This window comes from Halyomorpha halys, unplaced genomic scaffold (assembly GCF_000696795.3).
Source record: "Halyomorpha halys isolate HHAL.00 unplaced genomic scaffold, Hhal_1.1 Scaffold217.1, whole genome shotgun sequence".
NCBI classification, from domain to species: domain Eukaryota; kingdom Metazoa; phylum Arthropoda; class Insecta; order Hemiptera; family Pentatomidae; genus Halyomorpha; species Halyomorpha halys.
Window position 1 is genome coordinate 701,301 of NW_027114159.1, and position 25,182 is coordinate 726,482.

At 28.5% G+C, this 25,182-nt stretch overlaps 2 protein-coding genes across 4 annotated transcripts in view; one reads left to right on the top strand and one right to left on the bottom strand.

The window, feature by feature from the left end:
* The window catches only part of LOC106679762 (uncharacterized), an 8,500-nt gene extending 5,521 nt beyond the window's left edge, over positions 1–2,979 (top strand). For 2 of the 3 annotated variants that reach the window (XM_014419092.3, XM_014419093.3), the window contains one exon: positions 1,848–2,979. In XM_014419092.3, the coding sequence (XP_014274578.1) occupies positions 1,848–1,940 (93 nt within the window). In that variant the 3' untranslated portion in view covers positions 1,941–2,979. Of the gene's footprint in view, positions 1–756; positions 920–1,847 lie in introns of those variants that run through there. The other variant, XM_067051404.1, reaches the window with a different exon arrangement.
* A 3,330-nt stretch (positions 2,980–6,309) lies between these two features.
* On the bottom strand, positions 6,310–22,343 carry Syn (synapsin). Its single transcript, XM_014419060.2, has 14 exons — positions 22,299–22,343; positions 21,382–21,486; positions 20,608–20,717; positions 19,190–19,500; positions 17,801–17,888; positions 17,277–17,426; positions 17,057–17,192; positions 16,863–16,967; positions 16,736–16,750; positions 14,312–14,517; positions 11,520–11,602; positions 11,153–11,334; positions 10,123–10,258; positions 6,310–8,559 (listed from the first exon to the last, which is right to left on the bottom strand). The coding sequence occupies exons 1-14, from the start codon at positions 22,341–22,343 to the stop codon at positions 8,414–8,416; spliced, it is 1,818 nt and encodes a 605-aa protein (XP_014274546.1). The 3' UTR covers positions 6,310–8,413.
* Between the last annotated feature and the right edge of the window lie 2,839 nt (positions 22,344–25,182).

The following is a 25,182-nucleotide window of genomic DNA, read 5'->3' on the forward strand; positions in this document are numbered from 1 at the left end:
AAGTGGAGTATATTCAAATAATTTAATTATTACACAAATAAAAATAAAATTTAACTTGCTGAGTATTATAAAAAAATGTGTTTATACTCTATTTACCTGAACAACCTTCTCACAAAATGAAACAAGAATTATTTAGAAAATGTCAGTCAAAGCCAAAATAATGTATTAATTAATGAAAAAGTATTCTAATGAAGCTCAGTATCTATGATGAGTCAATGTTTGAGCATATGTTGCACATCAATCAACAAATAAAAGTTTTAATGTTAGAACATTTATGAGTAATATGTTACATAATTTGTACAAAGTCTATGCTGTAAGTTTTAGTTTTTAGGAGTGAAATTATTTTTATTATTAAATGCTTGCCTATTAAAAAATTATGTTCCCTATAACTTATGATATTAAAATAAACTAAAAATTAATCTACACAATGGGTAAGACTTGGGACGAATTAGGATAAAAATGTGTAAATATGGATGTTCCATTTCTTTAATTCTTAATATAAGTTGCAGTTTGGTAAGTAACAGCATGTAGACATGAGAACTATAATTTTTTTAAAATCTTTTTTGATGGTGGGTCAATATTAATCTAAACTTCATAGCACTATTGTTACTATAAAAGAGAGCTGTCTGTGTCTGCAACGTATAACTCACTGACTTGTTCATGAGTGTGTCTCAAAAATTACTATGCCTCTAGTTTGAAATTATTAAGTTGAGCCTCTAGTTGAAATTATTAATGGTGATTCCTCTTATGTTTTAGATATGCAAAAAGGCTGGATTTTGAAAAATTTGACCCCTAATTGATTATAAAAAATTCTAGTCCCTGAATGATATACAATTTTTTTGTATGGTATACAAATGACTGTAGCTGTTTTTTTGAGTGATGTTTAAATTAATAAAAAACAAAACACAAAAATACAGATATCGGACCATTATTTGAAACAAATTGTTATTTATATTTTTAAAGGTATTGTTGATGTAATTGGGAATTACCTTTGAATTCCATTTGTAAAAATGAACATTAAATACAGGCTATTTTTTATACCAATACCTTGAGGTTGTTTTCTTTAATACATATTGCTGGTAAAATATTTATTGTGTTTTTGGTTTATAGTAATACTGGCATAGTGGTCTGGCAGAGGTTTGGGGTTTTGTGAATCCAACCATTTAAATTTGCCTTGTGTCTTTTCCATTCTGTGTATGAACATGTTTTCTAATGACTTCATTTGGTGGTATCACTATAATAATTGAGAATTACTACCCAACATTCCGTGTTAAGAAATGAACTTTTAACTAAAAATGAGGAGAAGGTAGTTAGGGATGCAGTCAGTGAAAACACAAATAAGTAAAAACTTATTTATTAGTGCCAGAATTTTAGGCTTTCTTCGGGGCTAAGAACAAAAAAAAATCTTGTTTTTTGTTCTTAGCCCTGATTACAAAACGTTTGCACTAATAAGTCTGTTTTTCCTTATTTGTGTTCTTCCATACCCAAAACATCCCCATCTTCTCCTCATGAATTGAATGAATATAACCATATTCACTGTCAACTATTATTACATCATTTTAAAACTGAATAAAAGAATGATAATAATTTAATAAAATGTCTGTGAATATGTAATTTTGCCTGAATATAATTAATTGGTATAAGACTTATTGATTGTGTTCATTAAATCTATAAATATACTCAAATCTATTAATAGAAAAGCATTACCTTTGTCTGCTATTATTAATATATTTTTAAATCCTTGTATATTACTCAAATGTGAGGATGTTTTCCCACAAGAAATTCACTCTTCTATTAAGTAATATGTATATACATACATATATATTACTGTTTTTTTTTTCTTCCAGACTAAGGTAACATCAGCTATTGAAGAGACAAATGGAAAATTGGCTAAAATGGTGCTGTCTTCTGAAAACTGTGAAGATTCTGTTATTGATTAATGGTTTACTTCTTGAAGAATAACTTAAAACTTTGTTATAATGTTTTACAAGTCTATTTGTAATATTTTGTTTTTTAAATCTAGGCTGAAATGTAAATATGGAAGGAATTAAATACTTTAGAAAAAAAAAAAAGCCCATTAAGGTAATTCAGATCATATAATCAGTTAAGGTAATATAGGGTGAGTGTGGAATAGATTTTACAAATTTTTACTTTAAATGGCTTAAATCTTTATTTTTTATCCTAGATTCTCCTTCTTTGTTTAAATATTTCCCTGGATGATCATGTTTTAAATATTATATCTATTTTTATGACATTGATAATTCAATGTAGTTGACCTTAGTAGACTAAGGTTGACCTTGCCTCTGCCTTAAAGGGTAAGTGCTTATGAGTTATCTGTAAGACTAATTATTCATCCAGGAGTGATTTTGGGTTAAGTGCAAAAGTTAGACAGTCATCTAGCATTTTCGATTACTTATGTGTCCATTTTTTTTCCGAAGATGGTAATATTCAGATGAAAGTTTTTTTATTACTCTTAATGTCTTCTTTCGTTGATGTCTCGAAGGCCAGTAAACTGCAACAAGTGCAGACTAGAGTTTAAAAATTAGAAGATTCCCAAGTAAAAAATTTAAATTCCTGAGTATTTTGAAGAACAGATTCTGAATGTTTTCACTTATCACAAAGGTTTAAAAAACTGATCTAGTGGTTGATAAAACTGCTACAGCTGTATAGCATAACTTGAAAGATCCAACCTGATCAAAGGTTGGAACTGATACCTTCATAACTTGTTATCATCTCAACAAAATTTGGTAGCTGATTACTGAAATATTACTGTTTATGATTCATATCCCTTAAGGGCAGCTTTTATCAGTTAAGGTGAGGGTGTGAATTTAACAGGGAAATTACTCACTTACCCCATATTGCCTTATTTTTAATTACCCATAGTATAAGTTATTTTGCAGGGTCATGTATGTGATAATCAGGATTTAAAATTTTGTGTAAATTTAAACTACTTAATAAATTATTGATATATTTTTTAAATGTTTTTTTTTATTTTATCCCGCTGAAAAGTTTATAAAAATATTAAAGAGATTAATACATATGGGATTTGATATTTATATCAGAACTATAAGCCAGGTATTGATGAACATTTGCTAGAAAAAGATTTATACAGACCAGAGGTTTCCAAACTTTTATCCTTTATATCCGCCCCCTTTCCAGGAAAAATATTACTTAATGCCCCATGGAAATTACTTTTTTTTTTTAATTTTAAAAGCAATGAATAGGAAATATATATGTATTAATGTTTCTACTTTTTTTGAAAAATATAGCAAAGAAAGGTGTAAATTGGAAACTTTGAAATTATGAAACTATTTATTGAACTCAGAATAGAATGTAATACAAAAAAAGTTAAAACAATCATCTTAATGAGAAGGATGAACCTGGTGTGCTACCAATTTAGTGATCCTCGGCTCTATTTTCGTCAGCAGTAATATTGTTGACAGTGACAACTTATATTTATTCATCACCCCCCAAATGCACCTGTGGTCATCACTGCAGTACCCACAAGGGGACGGTAGTGCCCACTTTGGGAACCACTGATATAGACTATGGTCTGATTCCACACAGAAAAGCAAACTTTTCAACAAAATATGTGGTTTTAAGTTTTTTGAGCAAATCTCATTTTTTTTTTCGGTAGGTACTTAAACAGTATTGAAGATAATCAAGTCCCAGTGACGTCATAGTAAATTATATGAAATTTCAAAATAAATTATATTCATTCTTTCAAGACATTTATTTAATCTCTACTTTCTTTTATTTATTTATTTTTTTTTTTCGTATTGTTTTTGTACGTCTTCTGTACTTTTTTAACTATATTTTACATATTTTTTAAAAATTTTTATTCTTACCATTGTTGCTTATTTTTTATTCTTATTATTGTTTATTTTATATTAATACTATTTTATGTCTTCCTTCCTTTTATTTATATGTAATTTATTATCACTTTATTTTTACATAATATTTATCCTAGCTTAAATTACCTTATTGTAATATGCTTAGTTTTTTTTTTTTATCTTTTTAACAATGCAAAGTGGGGCGAAACGTCGGACATTAAAATAGTTATAAACTATTTGCTCTTTTTTTGACTGCAACCATGACCATCTTCTTATATATATATATGAAATTCCGTTTAAGAAACATGGTTTTGCCTAATTATGTCTATTGTAAGGAGGCATAGGGGTGAACAATAGCAGAAAGTTCTATTTTTTTTTGTATTAATCATACTTGTTTTTTCTCAGCTCCCTGTTGGCTAAAGATATCCTGGTTCTGTAAAAATTCTGCATTTAATAAGATTTAATGTTTTATAAATGAAGTTGAGGTTTCTTTTACGATTGGTCTAACTTAATTTGCTCGAAGGGTGGTGTAAAACCATAGTTGACCAAAAACTAATTTCTTTTTCTTACCAACTACAGTAATTAGGAATTGCAAAAATGCAATTCTTATTAGCAATTCTAATTGTGGTCTCGCGTTTTCAATCACAAGCTGAGCTTAAGTAATTGCAATCCGTAATTATATTATTATGCAATTGATATTTTTTCTTATAATTCCAAGTAATTGTAATTTTAATTACAAACACTTGATACCAAAACGGTAAAAATCTGTTTTACAATGGAAGATTGCTTGCTGGGTTAAAGATTTATTATCATTAGTTTTAACACATTAATTAAATTACTTGTAATTGTATTTGTGTCTTACACAGATGGTAGTGGCTTATAATAGTAGAGGCTGCTGTATCACCTATCTCCATCTCCATGGAATTTGGGGCTTAAATGTCATCAAGGGCTAGTCCTTTACTTATATGTAGCTATGGTTTGGATCTAATACGGCCAATATAATTTTTTTTAAATTTTGTGTTTTTTATACCAAAGGTTTTCATTTAAGTTAATCTTTAATTCTGTAAAGACCAATTTCTAATAACAAACTAAAAAAAGATTAATTTAAGGTTAAAGTTTAAGGATTTACTAAATTCATTGCTTTTGGCCTAAAAAACACAAAATTTGATAAAATTGGCATTGGGCCTTTTAGAACAAACCATAGATATACACATACCTATATATAATTTTATGAATGATTGTAAGTTTTCTTATAGTTATAAAACAAACTCTTGATGTTGAAAATAGAGAGAGCAATTGTCTTGAAGTAATGGTACTTCAAATATTTTCTAATAATAAATATAGTGATACTTCTTTTAATGGACAATCTCACGAAGGTTCCAGATGACAAGATACAAATTTAATACATTTGAAGACCTCTTATTACAGAGTCCCTTCTCTCCGGATGCAGACACCAATTTTATATTTCATTAGGACTTTTCACTCCTCTGTATTGGACACAATTCATAAATAAATAATAATGTACGAAACCATGATTCAAGGATGGACAGGTACTAAGAAACATTTAGTTATTGAGTAACCATCATTCAATGTATGTAAAAAAAAAGAAGTGTTTTTTGACTTATATGGTATCATAGCTTAATTTCATTTTGTGTTCTTTTTAATAAACTCCTTTAACGAACATCTCAGTATAATGGATTAAACCATCTTCCTGTGTCTGTTAAATTGAAATTCCACTTTAATACGTAACTATTTAGGCAGGCCCTCACTGTCAACTATTTTTTAATAATGATATTAAGACTCATTGAACCCAGAATAACATTGACACCATTTCGAATGCTGGACAACTATAGTAAAACTGTAGTAATATATGTAAAAATAATACAATTAGTTCTGATTGTTAATTAATAACACAATTATTTATTTGTATGTCTTATGTGCATATTTCATGAACTTATTTTCAAGTATATAAGGCTTTTCTATATTCATGAAAATGAACGCCTTTTGTGCTGTAAACTACATACAATGGTTTAATTCCAGGCACATGTTTACATATAGCCTGATTAAAGTACATTCAAAAAACTTACAAAGCACTTTTAAATGGTCTTAAGCTGCTATATAAACTATGTTCATTTCTACCATCATAATATGAAAATTCTATTTGGAAAGTAGTGTAGAATTTTGTTATGTGTACAATAAATCAATGTTGAGACACTGTTTATAAATGACCTCTTGTTGTATGTAAGGTAAGAAATTATTAAATGTCTGTTTTGCTAAATTTATGAAAACCATACATACTGATTTAAAAATGGTTATTACTAAAATATTAAAAATGAAATTTTAATTTTTTTAGTGGTTACTCTGTTAGTGATTACACTTTTTTAGTGGTAACACTGCTAGTGATTGCTATTATCAAGTAAAATATTTTACAGACATTATTTTTCTTCTCTTTTCTGTGTATTAATAAAAAAATCAGTCATAAATAAGCAAATTTATTCATTTTCAATTTCTTAAGAAACTGATGAATGTAGAAATTATGTTTTTTATTTATTTATAAAACCCTTCACTACTTCCGTTATACTAATACTAGCACATTGAAAAATCTAAGCTTCTCAACACATACGTTTATATACACTTACATATTTTTCATAGCATAAGTAATGTATTGAACATAATGCATTATTGACCTGTTGATAGGTTGGTTTGTTTTTAACATTTTGTTCTAGAAGGCCTCAATTCCAGGTCATGTATTGAAATCATTATTAAACAAAAGAAATCAAAAGTACATACAACATTTAGAGTCATAAAATACTTAGCATTTAGTATATAATTAATTTTTATATATCATTAACGGCTTTTATGCCATATTCCTTAATATCTAACTTATGTGCTAATGTCTTTGGTTTTTAAGCTGCTTTTGGTAAATGGTCAAACAAAAAGCTTTTTAAAAAAAATAAAATAATACATTCTCACATTCACATTTTTTTTACCAAATAAGATTTCAGAATCATACATACATATATGTTAATAAACTTTATTATTGCATCACATAAATAATAATAGTGCTCAAGTGAAGCAAATAACATCTGAGCATTTAGTACATCTAGAGGTATAATAGCTGAGATCACTTGACCTTCTTTTTTTTTTTTTTTTTAAATTTTTTTATGCAGAAAACTATTCTACAACCTGGATTTCCTTTAGGCATTAAAGAAAAACAGTATTAAAAACAATAAAATAATGAATGGATTCGATGTAACAAGCAGTCCAGGTAAAATGGACTTAATTACAAACTAATAACATGATAACAATTACAATTATGGAAGCTTTAACATGAATAAATACATAGATAATAAATATTTCACTTTAAGTATTGTCAACAACAAGGGAGGGCTTAAAAACTACACTACCATTGAAATTACATTTTTTTTTCTTACAGATTTTATCTAAGCTTAAAAGTCTACATAATCTAAATCCCATCATATAAAAATAAATTACACACTTGTAAATTATATCATTAAATGAGATGGTTGACATAGAGTTGTAGCCATAATTGAAATCCAAACCAAATAACTGAAAATTATATTATTTTTTGATATTTGAAATAATAGATTAATTGCTGGTTATAGTGGTTGCAGAAACATTGAGTAGAATAAATTACATAATGTAAGAATTCAAAGAGGTATACTTTGATTTTGATTAATTCTTAATAAAAGTTAAAAAAATGCAGGTATATTGAAAAGTAAAAAATAGCAATTTTTTAAATTTCAAGATCTAAACTACAAAATTATTCTATATGTACATGATAATCGATTTGCATTGAATAAGTGGATGCGTAAATATGATTTTTGAGTATAATAATGTATCGATAAAATGAGCAATATTATTTAATAATTTTTGTAAAATAATGATTTAATGAATTTACTCATTCCTTCTTGTTGCTCAAGTATTGCACCATCAATTTTTTTTCTATGATCATTTTGCTTTCATAGAGTAGTATATACATATAGGTATGTTGGATTGTATATACATATGTGTATTTATTTGCATGTGTATGTATGTGATGGGAAAGAGTGGTTTGCTCCCTTAGATCTGCATCATTTGTTAAAAATTAAAAATCGAATGATTTGAACAATATAAAAATCTATTGAAAATTTTGTGGTTATAATATTTTCAAAAAATATTGTAAGAGGCCTGATTTGAATCAGTAGCTGTTTAGAAATTATTGGGACATTAATTCCAAAACCTACTAATTACATTTGTTATCTAATGTATTCACTCAGATCTTAACTCTATATCAAACATGAAGTTAGGAGGTTTTCGAATTGGGGTCGCAATATGTATTTATATAGGATAATTTTATGTTTATTTAAAAAATATTTCAGCTATTAAACATCTCCAAATCTCCATTGATATTGGTTTCTGCACCACCATTTGTTGCTTGTTTATTTCTAAATACAGTTTTAAAAAGAGTTTTTACAAAGTAACATCCAGTTTTGTTTTTATTTTTAATTGAGGTCATAAACGACTAATCTCATTTAAATTTGAAACTAAAATTAAATAAGTAAAAATAGAATGTAATTTTACATATCACCAAATATCCCTGCAAATGTTTTTCTTAAGTTTTTCATGGTATCTTCCGTGTCTTCTGAACCTGCAGTTGATCCTTGGCGACCTAGAGTTGGCCTGCTAGCTGCACTAACTGAACTCACTGTACTGGTTTGTGAAGCTATAAGGATAACAAAAAAGACATTTATTGTTATTTTAACGTATATAATGTTCTTATTTTATATGTTTGTAAATCTTCAGATACACTCAGCAGGAAAAAACTGGACCCTCTGATTTTTCTCATAATTTCAATAAATACAATTTTTTATTTTATACAATATCTATTGCAAACAATTCATTTTTATTTTTAATAATGTACAAATAAAATTATAATAATGATAAAAATTAGAAACAAATATTTTTTTTAAAAACTTATAAATCTTTTTTTCTGACAAAGGGTTGCTTCTAATATAGTCTAGGTACAAGACTGTAAAAGGCCTTAACTCTGCGTGCCACAGAGAAAATTACAATTATAATACATAGATGCTGATTTAGGGACACAGTGCCAAACATACCTTCTGACATTATTCAATAATACTCCATGATCTCCTGATATGTATACAATTCCTTTATCGGATACATATCAGGAGATCATGGAGGCCATGTAATTCTCATATACTCCAAGTATTCGGTGAAAATTCTTGCCATATCCTGCTTAAAAATGAACTGTTTTCATAAATGGAGCATATTGGATCTCAGCCTCCAAGAAACACTTCATATATCTCTTAGCAGTTGGAGCCACAACAAAAATCAGTTCAATATGAGTATGGAAATTCATTCCTACTCTAATCATAAAAGCATTGTTTTTTTCCATTTCTTGGAAAGTGTTCTTTTATATTTGAATAATAGAGCATTTTTTACTGTACTCTGTTACTGTCCTGCAATGTTTCTGAAGGTCTGGCCAAGGCATCAGTTCAGATGCCCATGTCCATGTCCATGTCTCCATTAAAAGAACCATTCTTGTTAACCAGAATAGAAAAACAAGGTTTGCTAATAATAAGAAAAACCTATTTAAAATACATTAATAGATGCTAAAAGATATAAAAAATTACTTTAAGTTGATTTGAAATTACTTTAAGTTAATTAAGTTGATTGAAAATTACTTTAAGATTTGAGTCTAAAGTAGCCTTAAGACTGATTAATAATTATTACTCTCCTTTTAATCATGAAGAGATTATTTCAATGTGGTTAATGTAAACCTACCCTATACTACTGTGGATTATCCACAAAAACAAACATTACTTATAATTTGGCATTCTAAGAAAAAAATATTTACTCTCTGTTATTTTATTTATTTTTTGCTGCTGAGTGTTTATTAGTAAATCTATATCTACATTTATATTTGTATAACTTATCAATCGAATGTACATGATTAGCTTTTTTGGAAGGTATATACTATTTTACAAATATACAGCTCTTCTTTAGGTCTTACCAGAAGAGAGGAAAAGAGCTAACAACTATAAAATAAAAATAGAGTCTTTCTTTACCATAGAAGCATTATAAAATTTACTACCAATAATCTACTTCTGCTTTCAAAGCTAAAGATTTACCTATATTCCTTTAATAAGCCAAATCTTAATGTACTAAAATTATTCATACATTAGTAAATTACTTGGATATAATAATTACTAATATAAAACAATAATTACAGCTATTTTATTTATTTTTCATAATATAATGTCACCTTGTGAGTCTCTTCTCGGTTGTGGGCTAGGGCCTTGAGGTAGATCAGCTCTGGAAACATCATCATCATCAAATGTACTTGAAACTGATGTTCTTGAAGTTGCTTTGGTCATCCCTGGCATTGGACGAAGTATGTTCTGAAAAGGATTTTTATTAATTTATTTTTATACATTTCAAATGAGTTTTTGAATGTAGAACATAATGGTAGATTATCAAGTGAAATAGCTAAATTAAATATTACTAAGTTTAGTTGGCCAAGTACATTAAAACTAAGCTGAAATTCAATGTTAAACACTCATTTAATTCAATAATGAATAAATTGGGGTATGATATAGAGGACAAATAATGTTTAAGTGCTTGTTGGCTCGAAGGCCATCATTAAGGAACTAGTAAAAATTATTAAGAAAACTTGATAATGGCTTAAAAAGTTGGAAATTATAAAATAGTGATTTCCAATAAGTTTGCTTAACAATTGAGCTATATTGATACTTGTTGACCTTATGTTACCCATTTTAAAAATCTAGGGTAATGGTATTTTGACATTAATATGAAAATTGTTGAAAAAAAAGTAGTAATTAAGGCAGAACTTTAATCTTGAAGTGTGATCATAGACCTTCAGATTCTTATTTTTCATGATGAAGTAATAATAAAACATTTAATCAAAAGAATTGTATAAAATCATTGATTAATTTTGAAGTTAATGTGCTTATTGTAACTTCAACTTGTGCTTAATGTAATGTAACTTGTGTAACTTCACAAGATTTTAATTTAATTGAATTCAATTTAACCAGACAGAACAATATATTAAATACTCCAGTTTCTTCGTTGGTCCAATATTGATTTTAAGAGATTCATTTATAAAGTTTAAGTGACAAATAATATTTTCAATGAACAGTCACACTGCCATTTACTTTATTTTCAAGACATGGTAGTGAATTGACATGCTTTGTGATTTGTTCATTCCATTAACATAACTTTTAAAAACGAATTCCTCATAGAAATTGACAATTCTTAAATTTGATTTATCTTACCTGCATTTTCTGACATACAAGATCAGCTATTAGTCTCCTGTCTTCTTCTTGAGAATCACCCATTAAACTTAATGCACAATCATTCACTTCAATTATTGATTCTCTTCCATCTCTGCTCACGATAACCTCCAATGCACACATATCAAGCCCACCAAATAATTCAGTGACTGCATCAATCCAGTCTAAAATATAGTTTTATAAGTATTAGATTCAATATGAATCGAACATTGCTTATTTTAACTTTAGTGGCCGGTTAATATAGAAAAAAATATTTTTCTAAAACAATTTTACACAGAATATTAAATGGATTTGGAATGGTTTATTAAAATTGCTTAACCAAGTTTTAAAAAAAATGACAAACACTTACTTTTATATCGATCTAGCATTTGAATTTGCTCAAGCATTGCAGAGCCAGTATTTGTCTTCCAGTTTCCTGATATGGATTTCCTCCTATAAATAGTTGTTATGTAAAAATATGAATCTAAATGGCAGTGCTACATTATTAACATAAGAAATAAATAAGTTCATGTATTAAAATCTTTCAAATGTAAATATTTACTTTTGAGTACCTCATATCATCACTAAGCAGTAAAAATAAATTATATTTTCAATTCATTCTAATGCAGTATTAGGTTTATTCTAAATTCATTAAACATATATTTTTGGAAGGGGCTATAATTTTTATGGCTAAAAATAATATAGTTACAGAATTGTACCAAATTCTTAATATAATGACTTTTAAAATGTTGAGATTTAATGACTATTTAACACTAAAAATACCATCTCTTTGTAAATAACTGTTTCTAAATGTCATATTCTTTTCTAGTTGATTATAAACAGTTTATCATAAGCTATAAAATAAAAATCATTTTTATTTTATAACCATAAAACTAATTATCAGATAAAAATTCAGCAGTCATTTGCCAGCACCGTTACATTTTGGAGTGTTATGTCTCAATCTCTAAGTCCTTTGGCAGAAAACAACAAAAATTTTATCCACATCCATGCATGGATTAAGCATTATTTAGCTAAGTGGTTGTCCAGGCCCTAAGTAGCATATGGTCCCGAAAGGGTCCTGAGGTCATAAGATATCTTAAATTAAAGATTATGAAAATAACAGAATTTTCTATTACATAACTAACTAAAACAATTAAATAAAAACAAAATGTTAAATCTATTGCCTCCAAGTTATACTCTGTAATAATTTGAGTTTTCTTGAATCTTTTCTGGGGAAGACGTCCTAAAATGTGTAATGGCCTCAATCGTCTTGATCTGTTCTTGTTATTAACCTCCTCTCCTGATCTTCTCAGCAGTCCAAGACTGATGTGGAGCTGAAATCTCATGTTGAGACTGGCTCTGCTGAGGATGCAAAGACATTAAGAAGTGTCAAATGAGACAGTGGAAATACTGGCAGAAGCGGGGGCATCACTTAAAGCTCGAGCTCGTTTAAAATGGGATATTCTGAAATATGAAGTAAAGAGGCAGGGGCTGAGGCCAGGGAATGAAGAGACCAGACTGGCTCTGGGAGAGAATCTGTTGGAACCATGATCAATGGATCCATATTAGTGGAATTGATGGAGGGTGGGGAATGAATCAGCGATGAAGTTCTTCCTTACTGTTCAATCAAGATTGAAGGCAAAGTGGGTCATCCCAAACAATTGGGCCCTCCCAGATTATGTAAGGAAATAGAGGGTTCCATAAGAAAGCTATTTGGTCTTGGAAAGGAGATTGACCCTCCCCATGCTACACCTGTAGAATCCCTGAGATAGCAGAACACATAGTCATAGACTTCGCCACCATAGATGGATACTGAACCAGGTTGTTGAAGAAAATCAGAATCTTTGCCCTTGCTGAGTCAGACTTTCCCATCTGATGGAGGAGGAGAATTACTTCACCTTACAAATCAGCAACCAGAAAGAAACCGGCGGAGTCTATACCATAGGTACTATCTTTCTGTTGTTAAAATCCCATTCTCAACAATGTGGGACAACAAAATTGGTCCAGGATCAGTGGCGGATCTAGGAATTTTCTGATAGGGGGTGCACCTAGACAGCTACTTTCACAGGTACTGACTACGATCGATCGTGTAAACTATAAAATTTACTGTTTGGCATTAGTGTCCAAAATCTAACAAGATTTGCATGTCAGTTGACAGTTTTGTAGTTGTTCCTTTGATTTCAAAAAACCTAGGGATGTAACAGTAACTATTTAGATAAAATCGACCGACCGTAAGTGTTGCTTTATAGTAAACTCATATTTTTTTTCGATTTTCTCGAAAACGACTCTAACAATTTTAATTAAACTCAGCATGTCAATGTAAAATTAAATGATATTTAATCTCAGCTAGTTCTTATCCTCAATGAAATAGTTTAACAGGGCTTAAATGGCGAATTTTAAAAAATCTTTCTCTAAAGTATCTTTAATTTTGTTTATTTTTTAAATAAATTAGCGGTTGACATTGTAATAATAAACGATAGGTAAATGCAAAATATTAAAGAATTTTATGCATAACTAAAGAAGAAAAAATAAAAAATAGATATATGGGATTCCAATGGAAAAAGCCGAGAGTGCCTGATCTTTCTTGATTGCATTACAACTTCGTTATCTTTTACTTAACTGTTATAATCTTGGCGAAAAAAATTATATTTATTGTTCCTGCCTCGAGAAAATAAAAAATACGAATTTTTATAACAGAAAAATACAATTTTGTTTTATTCATAATTTTCGTCTTTCTGATCTTTAGACTTGTTTTTCAAAAATCATAAAAATAGCAATAAATTTAACGGGAGCCCACGAGTTTATACAAAACTTGGGGACATAAGTAGGATGTTTAGTGAAAATTTTGTGATGAGCGCACAGCACCACACAATTTATTTTTTTATGAAAGCGAACCTACATACTAAAATAAATATGGTATTGCTATATATTTTAGAAAACAGGTTCTCTTACCTGCATTATATTTATATTCGAAATAAACTGGTTATTTTGAATCATACCAGTGTTTTCAAAAACACTGTTAATTTTTTTGGTAATTAATCGATTTCGGGAGCGGGAAAATCACAAGTGGACCTCTTTAACAGCTATTGAAGAGAATGAAACTAGGTATTTTAAAATTTTGATTATTAATTGAAGGTTACTTAATTAGAACATTTTACTTACATAAATGCTTTGTAATTATTTCCAATTTTCTGAATGTGGATATCGTATTTGGAATCAATATATGGTTCTGTGGTACAATAGGTATTAGCTACTGCTACTACTGATGCAACATCTTGAAAGTCTGAGTTGTTTTCCACTTTAACTTTTCCTAAGCCTGAATGTGCATGGCCAATCTTTACAACTGCTGGTAATTTACTGATAGACATCTGAAATAATGTAAGATTTAATAATAATATTTAAAATTAAGTAAATGTAAATGCATATAGTTTAATCTTCTCAGAAGCCAATCTAGGATTAAGTTGGAACCACATTTTTATATGTTTAATCAGAAGATGATGACATTAATGAGGTTATTGTTTGGCTGAAAATGTCAATTAATTTCGGTACACATTATTAGCATTTTTTAAACTGTTGATTGACATTTTATTACTTCACTGGATTAGGATTATTTTTTGCCATGTTGCAGTTTGGAATTCTGGAGATTAGATTGAGTCTTTTGTTAAATAAATTCTTCTATACAAATTTATTTTATTGATAGTAGACTATTATTCGAATGTTTCAAAATTCAGGTCGAAATGTCAGCACAAATAAAATTAATTGAACTTATTTATGTATCATTACTGAATGTACTCCTGACCATCTTCTTGTATTGAATCAACAGTTAACATCTCATTATATATATATTTTTTTGTACATTCATTAAACTGTTATTATATTTAATTCCAGTTTTATACTGTACTTTTCTTTCATATTATAAGTTTTTTTTTTCTAATTCATTTCATTGTTTCAGTTTTTTCCTTCTTGGTCTTTCTTTGTATATTTATGGGCTGCTAACATATTTTTATAATAAATAAATCTGAATGGTTCATGGTGATAGTAATTTTATTTAAATGACTAAATTTAAATATTAATATGTTTCTTTAATATAATTACTCCCTGTTAATGACTAGTTTAAATGTTTATTAACAACTGTGCTGAATAAGTGCTTATAAAAACTATGTGTGTGCCATCATTCCTATGCAAAGGTACATACAAAGCCAGCCTTAGCTGATGCGAGGCCCCCTTTATTATCTATAAACCCAATCCTGTTCACTCACGCTCTCTTCCTATTCTACAAAAGAAATCTCGCCTAATCTGTGGACTATAATAATTCATATTACTTTTTTATTTCATCTGTGTCTGTAAGAAAAAACTTTCAACTTAGTTATATTATTTATTTTTTTTTTAGCATGAGGCCTCTATAAGTGTGAGGCTCCCACACTGTTCGTATCAGCCTAAGGCCGGCCCCGGAAACAATAAAATATAAGGAGTGTACATTAAATGTTTTTGGTACAACAAAAAGTTGTGTAAAATAATTTATATAATAATTGTAATTTTTTTATACAATTTTTTTAAGTATCAGAAATTTACCTACCAGTAACTATATTGTTTTGAAATTGTGAAATGGAAAAATCAAATTTATTCTTGCATAGTTGGTTCCCTAAGAATGACTGTGTAGTCCATTTGAGCAGCATTTGGTTGGCTACATTATATTTTGCTAATTGATCCTTGTGAGGATATCTTCTTTGTAATTTTTTTCTCATGTATTGGCCTGAGTCTTCTTGGATATTATGGATTAAATAAATCAGTGAAAATCGACTGACTATCAAAAATTCCTTTTAGACGACAGCTGGTTTAAAAGAAAGTGGTTTATAATAGGCTCTCTACAGAAATTGTACTTTATCTGTCACAATCATACTAAATTATTTTCTAGCTTAGCACATACAATCACATAGCTTTATATTAATGGAAAGTGTTCTTATAACTATACAACTTAGGTTTATATTTTCTTGACCAATTCTTGGTCAACTAAATAAAATAGTGGTGAATCACCTGAAGAACATTTGTCACCTACATTACAGAAAATTTTGGATCATGAGTTGAGTTTCATCAATTAAGTTAAAGAGATAGTTATATTTTGTACTGTAAATAATTTTGTAAGTAAAAAAAAAAATGGCAGTGATAAGCCACACTATTCTAAATATTTGTAATAGTGGTTTATTTGTTTTTATAACAAAGAATATAATTGTTTAGTCAAGAAATGATTCATGGAGTGATTTTTGCATTAAAAACTTACAGTGTTTGAGACAAGCTAGTAGCATTATCAATTAATGCTTCTACTAAAATCTAAATTATTAGGAATAATTTAATAATGCTTGCATGCATTTGTAGCTTGCGACTAATAAAATTATTTTATAGAGCTTTTTTTTGGTTAAAATTATTGGGTCTAGCCTAAATACTTGCTTTATGAAAAAATGTGTTTAGTCTCTAGTGCATATACTTCATTGTTAATTACTTTATTTTAATATAGTGTTAATAAATGGCATAGCAAGATCTGTATTCTAATTGCTTTTTCACTACATATTGAAAATTAATGGGATTTACCTGGTGTCCTAATATCTGAAAACATTTGAAGAAAATGTGTTAGTGTGTTAATAAACATGTATAAGACTTTGTTTTTGATTTGGTGAATGATTTTCATCAGTATTTTGTTTAGTTATAGAGTACTTACCATTTCCTTATGATTAGGATAAAAGGCTTGATCAATCAAAGGAAAATTTTCTTTTCCCATTCTTTTCTGTAAACTAATCAGATGGCCAAAGACCCATGGCTTGTCCTTCAAAGAATCAAATAAATTACATTAATTCAATAGATTAGATTATTAATGAACTAAGTAACTATTTGAGATATTTTATCACTATTTACTTGGAAGTTGTAAATTGCTGATAGTGTATTGATGCTGGGAACTCCACCATATTTGAGCCCCAAAAGAATAGGTTTGTAATCTTCTCCAGCATCTCTCAAATTTTGACGAACCAAGACAAAATCAGGCCGAAACGTCCTTTCAATGATAATTATTGCTTTAAATAAGAAATATAATAATGCTAACTTATTTAGCTTCAATGTTATAGACATTTTTATTTACCTTGCAACCCTAGTTCCATTTCTGATGACCGTCATATTTATCAATGTCCCTTGTTCAGAGTTGGCTATTAATGATAGTTCTCGAAATTCAGCTTGCTCTACTCTTATATCATAATCACCATGAATGCGCCGCACCCTGAAGTATTTTGACCTACAAACAAGATATGTTTATCAACATTTTTTAAATAAGAAAAATATAAATTGGAATTTTAATTTCCTCAGTAATAGAATTATTTATCTAAATTACTTTTGATGATTTTCAGTCATTGATATTTTTTTCAACTAGCAAAATATTGGTTTATTTAGTTAAGTAAAGTTATTTAGTTGATTAAAAAGAAAGAACAGACTAGTTGAAAAGTCCTATTTTGGACTAATTTCTCACTTATTTATTTTACAATTAAATTACTTTATTCAAATACATTTAATTATTTATGAAACCATACTTTCTTGGTTTCGATGTGAATGAAATAACATAACTAAACTATGGCTATTCTATGGCAGACATATTATTTATGATGAACATACCAATCAGTGTTTTGGTCATCAATTACAAGAAGAGTAAAACATCTATCTTTGTTGTAAGATGGCCTAGCTGCACTTGATACAGCAGCTCCTGTAAAACAAATTTTAATTTATATTTATATTTATTATGTAGATATTTACTAATATTTATTGGTATAATTATTACAATATATTTTATTGAATAATCTATCTATCTATTTTAATTCACTATTTTGCTGGCTAGGAAGCAATAACTAGCTAACTATTTAAGTTAAGTAACTCTAAATCAGAGCATATTAAACTAGACAATAAAGTCTTTAAATACAAGTGGAATTTGTCTTTGTTAAGATCATTTAAAGGGAATTTTCAAATGGCTAAATAACAAAAAGTTTTCTTTTTTGTAAATTCCTGAATTATTCATGATTTTTTTTTTTTTTTTAAAATCAGCCTCCTATTACTACAACTAAAGATTTCCCACTTTAAATCCATATTAGTTAAATTAAGGTATATCATAGAATAATGGGAGATCATTCATTATAAAAATAAAAAAAATGATGTGATGTGAAATTTATCTCCTCAAAGCCATTTGTGTTTTCAGCGAAAATAATTAAAAATTACTAAAATACACTTCTTATTTATAGAAATTGTGTAAAATAAAAAGAATAATGTGGTTAAAAGAAATAAAATTCACATTAACAAAAAAATGAAAAATGTTTTTTATAAAAAACAATTCTGGTATTATGAAATTCAATAATTTTTTAAAAGAAAAATCTCATTTGTTATACCCAGATTAAATATTATATTTTACATAGTTTTTATTAGTAAAAAGTTTTTTTTTTTCTTACCTCCTGGAACAAACGAAATAAGCATTTACAAATATATACAAAGTTTATTTTAGTAATTTGTAATTATTTAGGCAGAAAATATAAATACTGTGAGGAGGTAGATTTTATATCATATTATTATTTTCTTGGCTTATTCTGTAACAGACTAGTCTATCAACATGATTAGTATGTATTTAAAGATTGTTAAATGAGAAAGTTTTCAGACAGTAGAAAATCGGTATTCCAGTAGGCTTATAACAAAAAAATTAAATAATTTTGATTTTTTTTATAAACAAAACTGGAATATTTAGCTGCTGAAAAGGTATCTATAAAAGGATTTTAACAAATACAAATTTGACTTGTTTTTAAAGAATTTTTTTATTTATTTTACTATATTGCAATTTATAATAGCCTATCTTAAATATTTCTTTAGTTATTGCTTTCTAGTCTACAAAAAATGTGATGCTTAAAAAATACAAAATATCAATTATCTCCTTGAGTATTCGACCCCTGTCTATATAGACTTATTTGTTGGTTTTGAAGTTTACTTTAACCTTCTTAAATGCATTTTATAAGTTATTGTAATTACCTATAAGACTTGCTCCCTGCTCCTTGGCTGCTCCTGTTAGCGATTGTACTCTCTGCAAGAGGCTCTCCCTTGTCTTCGCTGGACTAGAGGGAGCACTAGTTGTTTTGCTGCCCCCTCTAGTGAAGGACAATGATGTCGGTGGAGGCTGTGACGTCTGCTGCAAAGGTGGTTCAGTTTGTCCGATAGGTGGCTGTTGTTGTTGCTGGTGTTGTAGGGGCTGCTGCTGTTGTTGGGGCTGCTGCGTTGGCTGTGGTTGAATGCCTTCATCACCTGGTTCATCTAGCTCCGAGGAAAGATCCCCGGAGCTGAACCTTACCAAAAACATTAGTTTAATCAGTTTAGTTATCAATCTTTTATTTGTAAACAATTATAAAAAAAATTTTTAGGATAGTTTGTGGGTTCATATTTTCCCTTCATTTTTGCAGTAATATAAAAAATAATATATTGTTTTTGATACTGCATAAAATAACATCACTATTCATTGCTTTATAATGTAATTTATTTATATTTGTAGTGACCTTAACTCGAACATTAATAAAATTATTTTGATCATTATTTTCTTCTATTTAATTAATTTATAATTTACTCCCCAGGTTCTCAGTTGTGATGGCTCTATCAACAAGAAATCAAAATAAGTTTTTCAGGTACAATCATTTTAATTAATACCTATGTCTTAATCATACATAGAACTATACTTTAGTATATTAAATATTTTCTAATTTTTTTGGGACATTGGAGAAATACCATATAAGTGGTTCAATTTTGAAACAATGGGTGCTCAAACAAAAGGTGTGAAAACATGTAATTTTCACACACTTTCAAGTACACTAACAAAAATGCATACACCTGTGATTAAGTTATGGCAAATACAATAAATCTACTTCTTGGGAAAAAATTGTAGCTACGAGTAGGAGAGAAGCCAAGGGGTATAATTGACAATGTTCTGAATAAAAGTATTCTTTGCTATCATGCCAGTGCCTAAACCAAATTTATACTTCAGTATTTACAGAATTGCAAAATTATCAATAATTATTTGCTATGTGTTGATGATTTAATATTAATTTAATTTTTTTAATATTAAGGAGTAAGATTGGTTCAAAAACAAATTTGTAAGTTGTACTAGTTTTTGGTATCACAAAAAAAAAAAAATTGGAACCCTTGGCTTATATTTTATTCTTGAAATCCAATATTCTTACCAACAAGAGTTCCGTTGTAGAATAGTGTAACTGAATTTTAGTTTTAAAAATCATGTTATTAACTTAAAAAGAGCAGGAAAAATTTTCTAATATGCATGCCTTTTGAAAACTTGTTTTCTATAAAAAAAATTTCAAGTGATCTTGATATAAAACAATTTAGTTGTATTTTATAATAATTATACAACATTGATTGCATATTCTTGTTACTGAAGTGAATGTTACCTTCGTTTCAAGTAATTAACATTTGTAGTGAAGGAAGCTTTGAAACTTGAGAAAGCAATTTTGGCTGCTAATGTATGAAGATGGTCGAAGGAGAAGTGAGAGGGTGGAAGCTACAGGGGTAGCCTGAAACATAAATAATTTATAATGCTTTAATTATTACCAGTTTAATAATATTGTTATTGTTCAGTTATTTATCTATTCATTATTAATAACATTTCTTTGATGAAGGGATCAAGAGTATGATTTTATAAATTACAGTAAAAATTACGCAGTAAGTGCTTTCCTTTTTTTCTTGTTATTCTTATATTTTGGTCATAACCGCTTGAGTTGTAGCAAAATATTTTCCTGTTGCATTGCAAGGATTTTGGGAACAAGATATTTTTAGTGTCTCTTATGATCAAGTTTAAATAAATTATGGTTAGTTACCACACTTGTTTGGTTGAACAGGAAGGTATCTAAGACTTATCAGCTCGAATCTATGTCTTTACAAAGTTTACCTCTGTTTTTTCTTATATTTAAAGTCCATAAAATTTTCTCAAGCTTCATTACATATTTCTAGAAAAACCTGCTTAGTTCATATTTTCATCTTAACAATATCGCCTACTTTATAAGACATTTGGGAATTGGCAATATTGGCTCATTCGCTATTCGTGCACTAGATATGAGCACAGTCAGCCTTCCAAATTTGAATATCCGAAGTTTTTAAAGAAGTAGATTGAGGAAATGGAACTGAAATAAAAGGGTTTCAGATATGGTGAGGTCTATCCTATAAACCAATAGCACATCCTGAAGAAGTTGTAGAGCGTAAAATGAAGGTTCAATAATATCTCTCATGTCTTCATCAATGAATTGTAAACTTCCAGACAAGATATGAATTAGCTAAAAGATGATAAACATAGGTTTTTATTCATTTATTAGATACATCCTTCATTTTTAAATAACTAAAGTTAAAATAAAGCAAAATATCTGATTTTTGGTTAAAAATTTGAGTTAAAATTGACAAACTGGAAAATTGTGTTTCTAATTATTTAGCAAATAAAATTTTTAGATTCTAAAAAGGGCATTACAATGCAGAAGATCATTTGGTATGCGATTTATTGGTAACAAAAAAAAAAGGGGGGGATATAAATTGTTGGACAAGTTGCAATCCCAACAGTTTTCTCATACTACTATAAAATTTACTTCTAGAAAGGAATAGAATTTTTTAAAGATGAAATTCAAAAGATGAGTTGTTTATCTTTGTTGAGCAAATTCCTCACTCTTCTAAATAAAACATTAAAAGATTTATTGTTTAAAAAACCTAAAAAAGGAAAAAGCTACTGCTAAAGTTAATTATTGCTTGTTTTATTAGAGAGTAAAAAGAAAATATTAATTATATAAATAAAATTAATTTTACTTGTGGTTAAATTAAATAAAATGTTAGAAGTGAAAAACATATTTTTACTTTTTTTTTTTAATTTTTACTAATGAAATCAACTTTATATCCATTTCTTTGGCTCCGTGTTTGTGTAATTTTCTTTTAATGGCTATAATATGGTCCTTGAAAATTTTTCATTTATTAAACAGTTTATTTTTTATACTCGTTCCGTAGAGAATAGTTAGCAATGATATTTGTATATTATATAATGATAGGAATGAATATTTAGCCATAATTTTCTATCCATTTTTTTTTTAAATGTTGAATTATTCACCATGAGTAGTCTGCGGGCCAAACTTCCTCTCCATGTACTCCACATTCCTATAAATTGCAGATTGCTGTATTTCTTGCCACTATTAATTAAGAGATACAAATCTAATGTTCCTAGGAAAACATGTGGGAGTATTGTACTGATGGCATCCAAAGATTGAAGGACTCATGAATTGTACTTTAATAAAAGGGGGAAGGAAACAATGTTCTTTAAATATGTTAAATGCTCCCAATAACGTCAATATTTTCTTTATCTTTCACTTCAGCCAAAGTTCCTGTCACACAGTCTGAAAGAAAGGCTTCTAACATGAAATTACGTGATCTATGTGAACTTCTTTAAAAGAAGGGTGTGATAGCGAGTAGATGAAAAAAACAGTCATAACAAGACAAATCAAGTTGTCTTGCTAAAAATTTCAGAGATTTTAGTTAACATGATGCGGAATTCAAAAACTTGTTCTCCATCAAAATGAGGTATTCTTCTTATTGCAGCTACGTCCTCAATTCTTCAATTAAAATATGCGGCGTAATTATTTGTTTCTTTTTTAAAGTCCTCATCATTATTAAACAGAGGAGAACATTTTAAGGGTTTTGGCTATGTAAGGAAGAGAGGAGAAATCGATAAATATTTTGAAATTTTGAAGCATGAAAAAGTTTAAAATGTAAGCATTATTTTAATGAGATTGAAGCCTTTTATTATTATAAAAATAATAATTATAAAAAAAAATAAAACATTGTTAACACTACCAATTTACCATATTATTGAAGCGAAACTTTTTTACTGACGTTTAACTCAGGAAAAAAAGTATCTACAGGAGGAAATTGATTCGTGACACGGGAACAGATGAAACGGAAGTGGTGAAAGGAGTGGAGCAACGCTGGTCGGTTTTTGCAGAAAAAGTTCTAAATTGTGAGAGGAGATTAGGAGCTTAGAGTGGATTAACTGTCCCGACAGTGCCGTGTAGCTTGAACATTTCAGTACGTGATTTAGTGAGCTCCTGTTGACTCATTTTCTTCTATTACAATTTACAAAATTTTCTTGCTCGAATAGACTCAGGAAACTAAAATTCTAATTGTTATTATCATTCTAGGACATAATCAAGAAAAATGAGAAGATGGTTGAAGGGTGCGGTCAAAGAAAAATAAAAATAAGTTAAAAAATTATTTATTGGTGCTAACGTTTCGGCCAGAATTTCTGGCCTTCATCAGGGCTAAGAACAAAAAACAAAATGACAACCAATTAATAAAGAATATACAGAATGATTAAATTAAATAATTGTAGAATGAAAAAATAAAGTATTGAAATAAGTGGGATATTTAAGTTTTATTTCCCACTTCTTTCATTACTTTATTTTTATCTATTTTCCTTCTGAAATATTATTTACTCTTATTATTCTAAATGTCCTTTTATTCATTTGTTGTTATCTTGTTTTTTGTTTTTAGCCCTGATGAAGGCTAGAAATTCTGGCCGAAACGTTGCCACTAATAAATAAGTTTTTTAAAACTTATTTATATTATTGACCACACCCCCAACCATCTTCTCATATATATTATCCACGGTCAACTATCTTCTCATGATTATAATTAAAAAACATTCACTGTATGCAATTTAATTACATAAATTGATTTATGTTAGTGCAAAAATATAAGTGTCACTAACTTGTATAATCTCTGATGTATATAGAATATTCTTAAGGTAAATAGGTAAGGTAATGGAAAAAAAAAATCAAAAAGAATTATTTAAGGTGGACATGTTAAACTGCATTGATTTTGTCACACTTTCACCTCAAAAGAATTATTTATTAATTATTATTAATAAAATAATTAGCTCGGACTGGAAGGAAGATTTAATGAATATTTAGAGAGGAGGATAATACGCAAAGAACAGGGAAAAGGATTGCATTGGGGTGCATCCATCCTGAGATAATTAGTACAAGAACTACAGTAGGTCCTGAGCTCATGTACGTTTATACTTTATCCCTTGTTATTAACTTCGTCAATTTTTATTTTTCTGTTACTTACAAATAATCGTACCAAACATTCAGTAATCCCATTGTAAAGAAATTGCGTTACCATGGAGAAGGAAGCATCGTTTATTGCCAACACTTCGAAATAGTTTATTGCAGTCTGTACTCAGTATAGATTACTGATGAATCGGTTTTAGTGAGTTGTAGATTAGAAGGATATTTTAAAAATTCTGTTAAATTCTACAAAATCATATTAATTGAGGCATTCGGGCGTAAAACATGGTAACTGAAATTTTTAATGAATTAAGGTTTTTTTAATGCATCATCGGCTTTTTTAAGGTTGATGATTTATGATAAGTGAATACTGATAGATAGTAGAATATTATAATTCACAAACAATTTAACATTATAAAAATTTTCATTTTTGCAGTTTCCACGTTTTACAACCGAAAGCCTCATTGATAAATGTCACGATTTCATCTTTCGGTTCGATTTTGTATGGCGCAAATCGAAAAGCGAAACACTGTTATAATCTAAAATGCCGTTGGCGAAGTTTAGTTTTCCATAGTTTAGTGCAGTTTTTCTTAGTTTATCTAAAATTTTGTAATAATTTTTTGTTAAATATTATATAACGATATCCGGATGATCTCGGTACTTTACTACGCAGCTGCACTACCTCACTCATCTTGAGATACACTATGAAGAAAGCATTTGAGTCATCGATAATTTAATCCAAGTAATGTCATTCAACCATGTTTCTATGACTGGTATGCATGTATGTTTTACTGGAATACACTGTATGAACAAATACTTGGACCGTTAAAGTAGAAGGTTTGTATCAAAACTCGATGGGGGTTTAACAAATAAAATGTAACATAGCATAACATAAATAACATGTACTAATGGAGTTTGTGGAGTGTGTAA

What these genes read in the sequence shown, in the direction of transcription:
- Syn (XM_014419060.2), bottom strand. Translation starts at nt 22,343, where the DNA reads ATGTGGAGTACATGGAGAGGAAGTTTGGCCCGCAGACTACTCATG. An exon ending in AATAATTACAAAGCATTTAT is followed by an intron (nt 11,603 to 14,311) that starts GTAAGTAAAATG and finishes AACTATTTATAG; the next exon opens with GAGGAAATCCATATCAGGAA. An exon ending in AATGCTAGATCGATATAAAA is followed by an intron (nt 11,335 to 11,519) that starts GTAAGTGTTTGT and finishes ACTATATTTTAG; the next exon opens with ACTGGATTGATGCAGTCACT.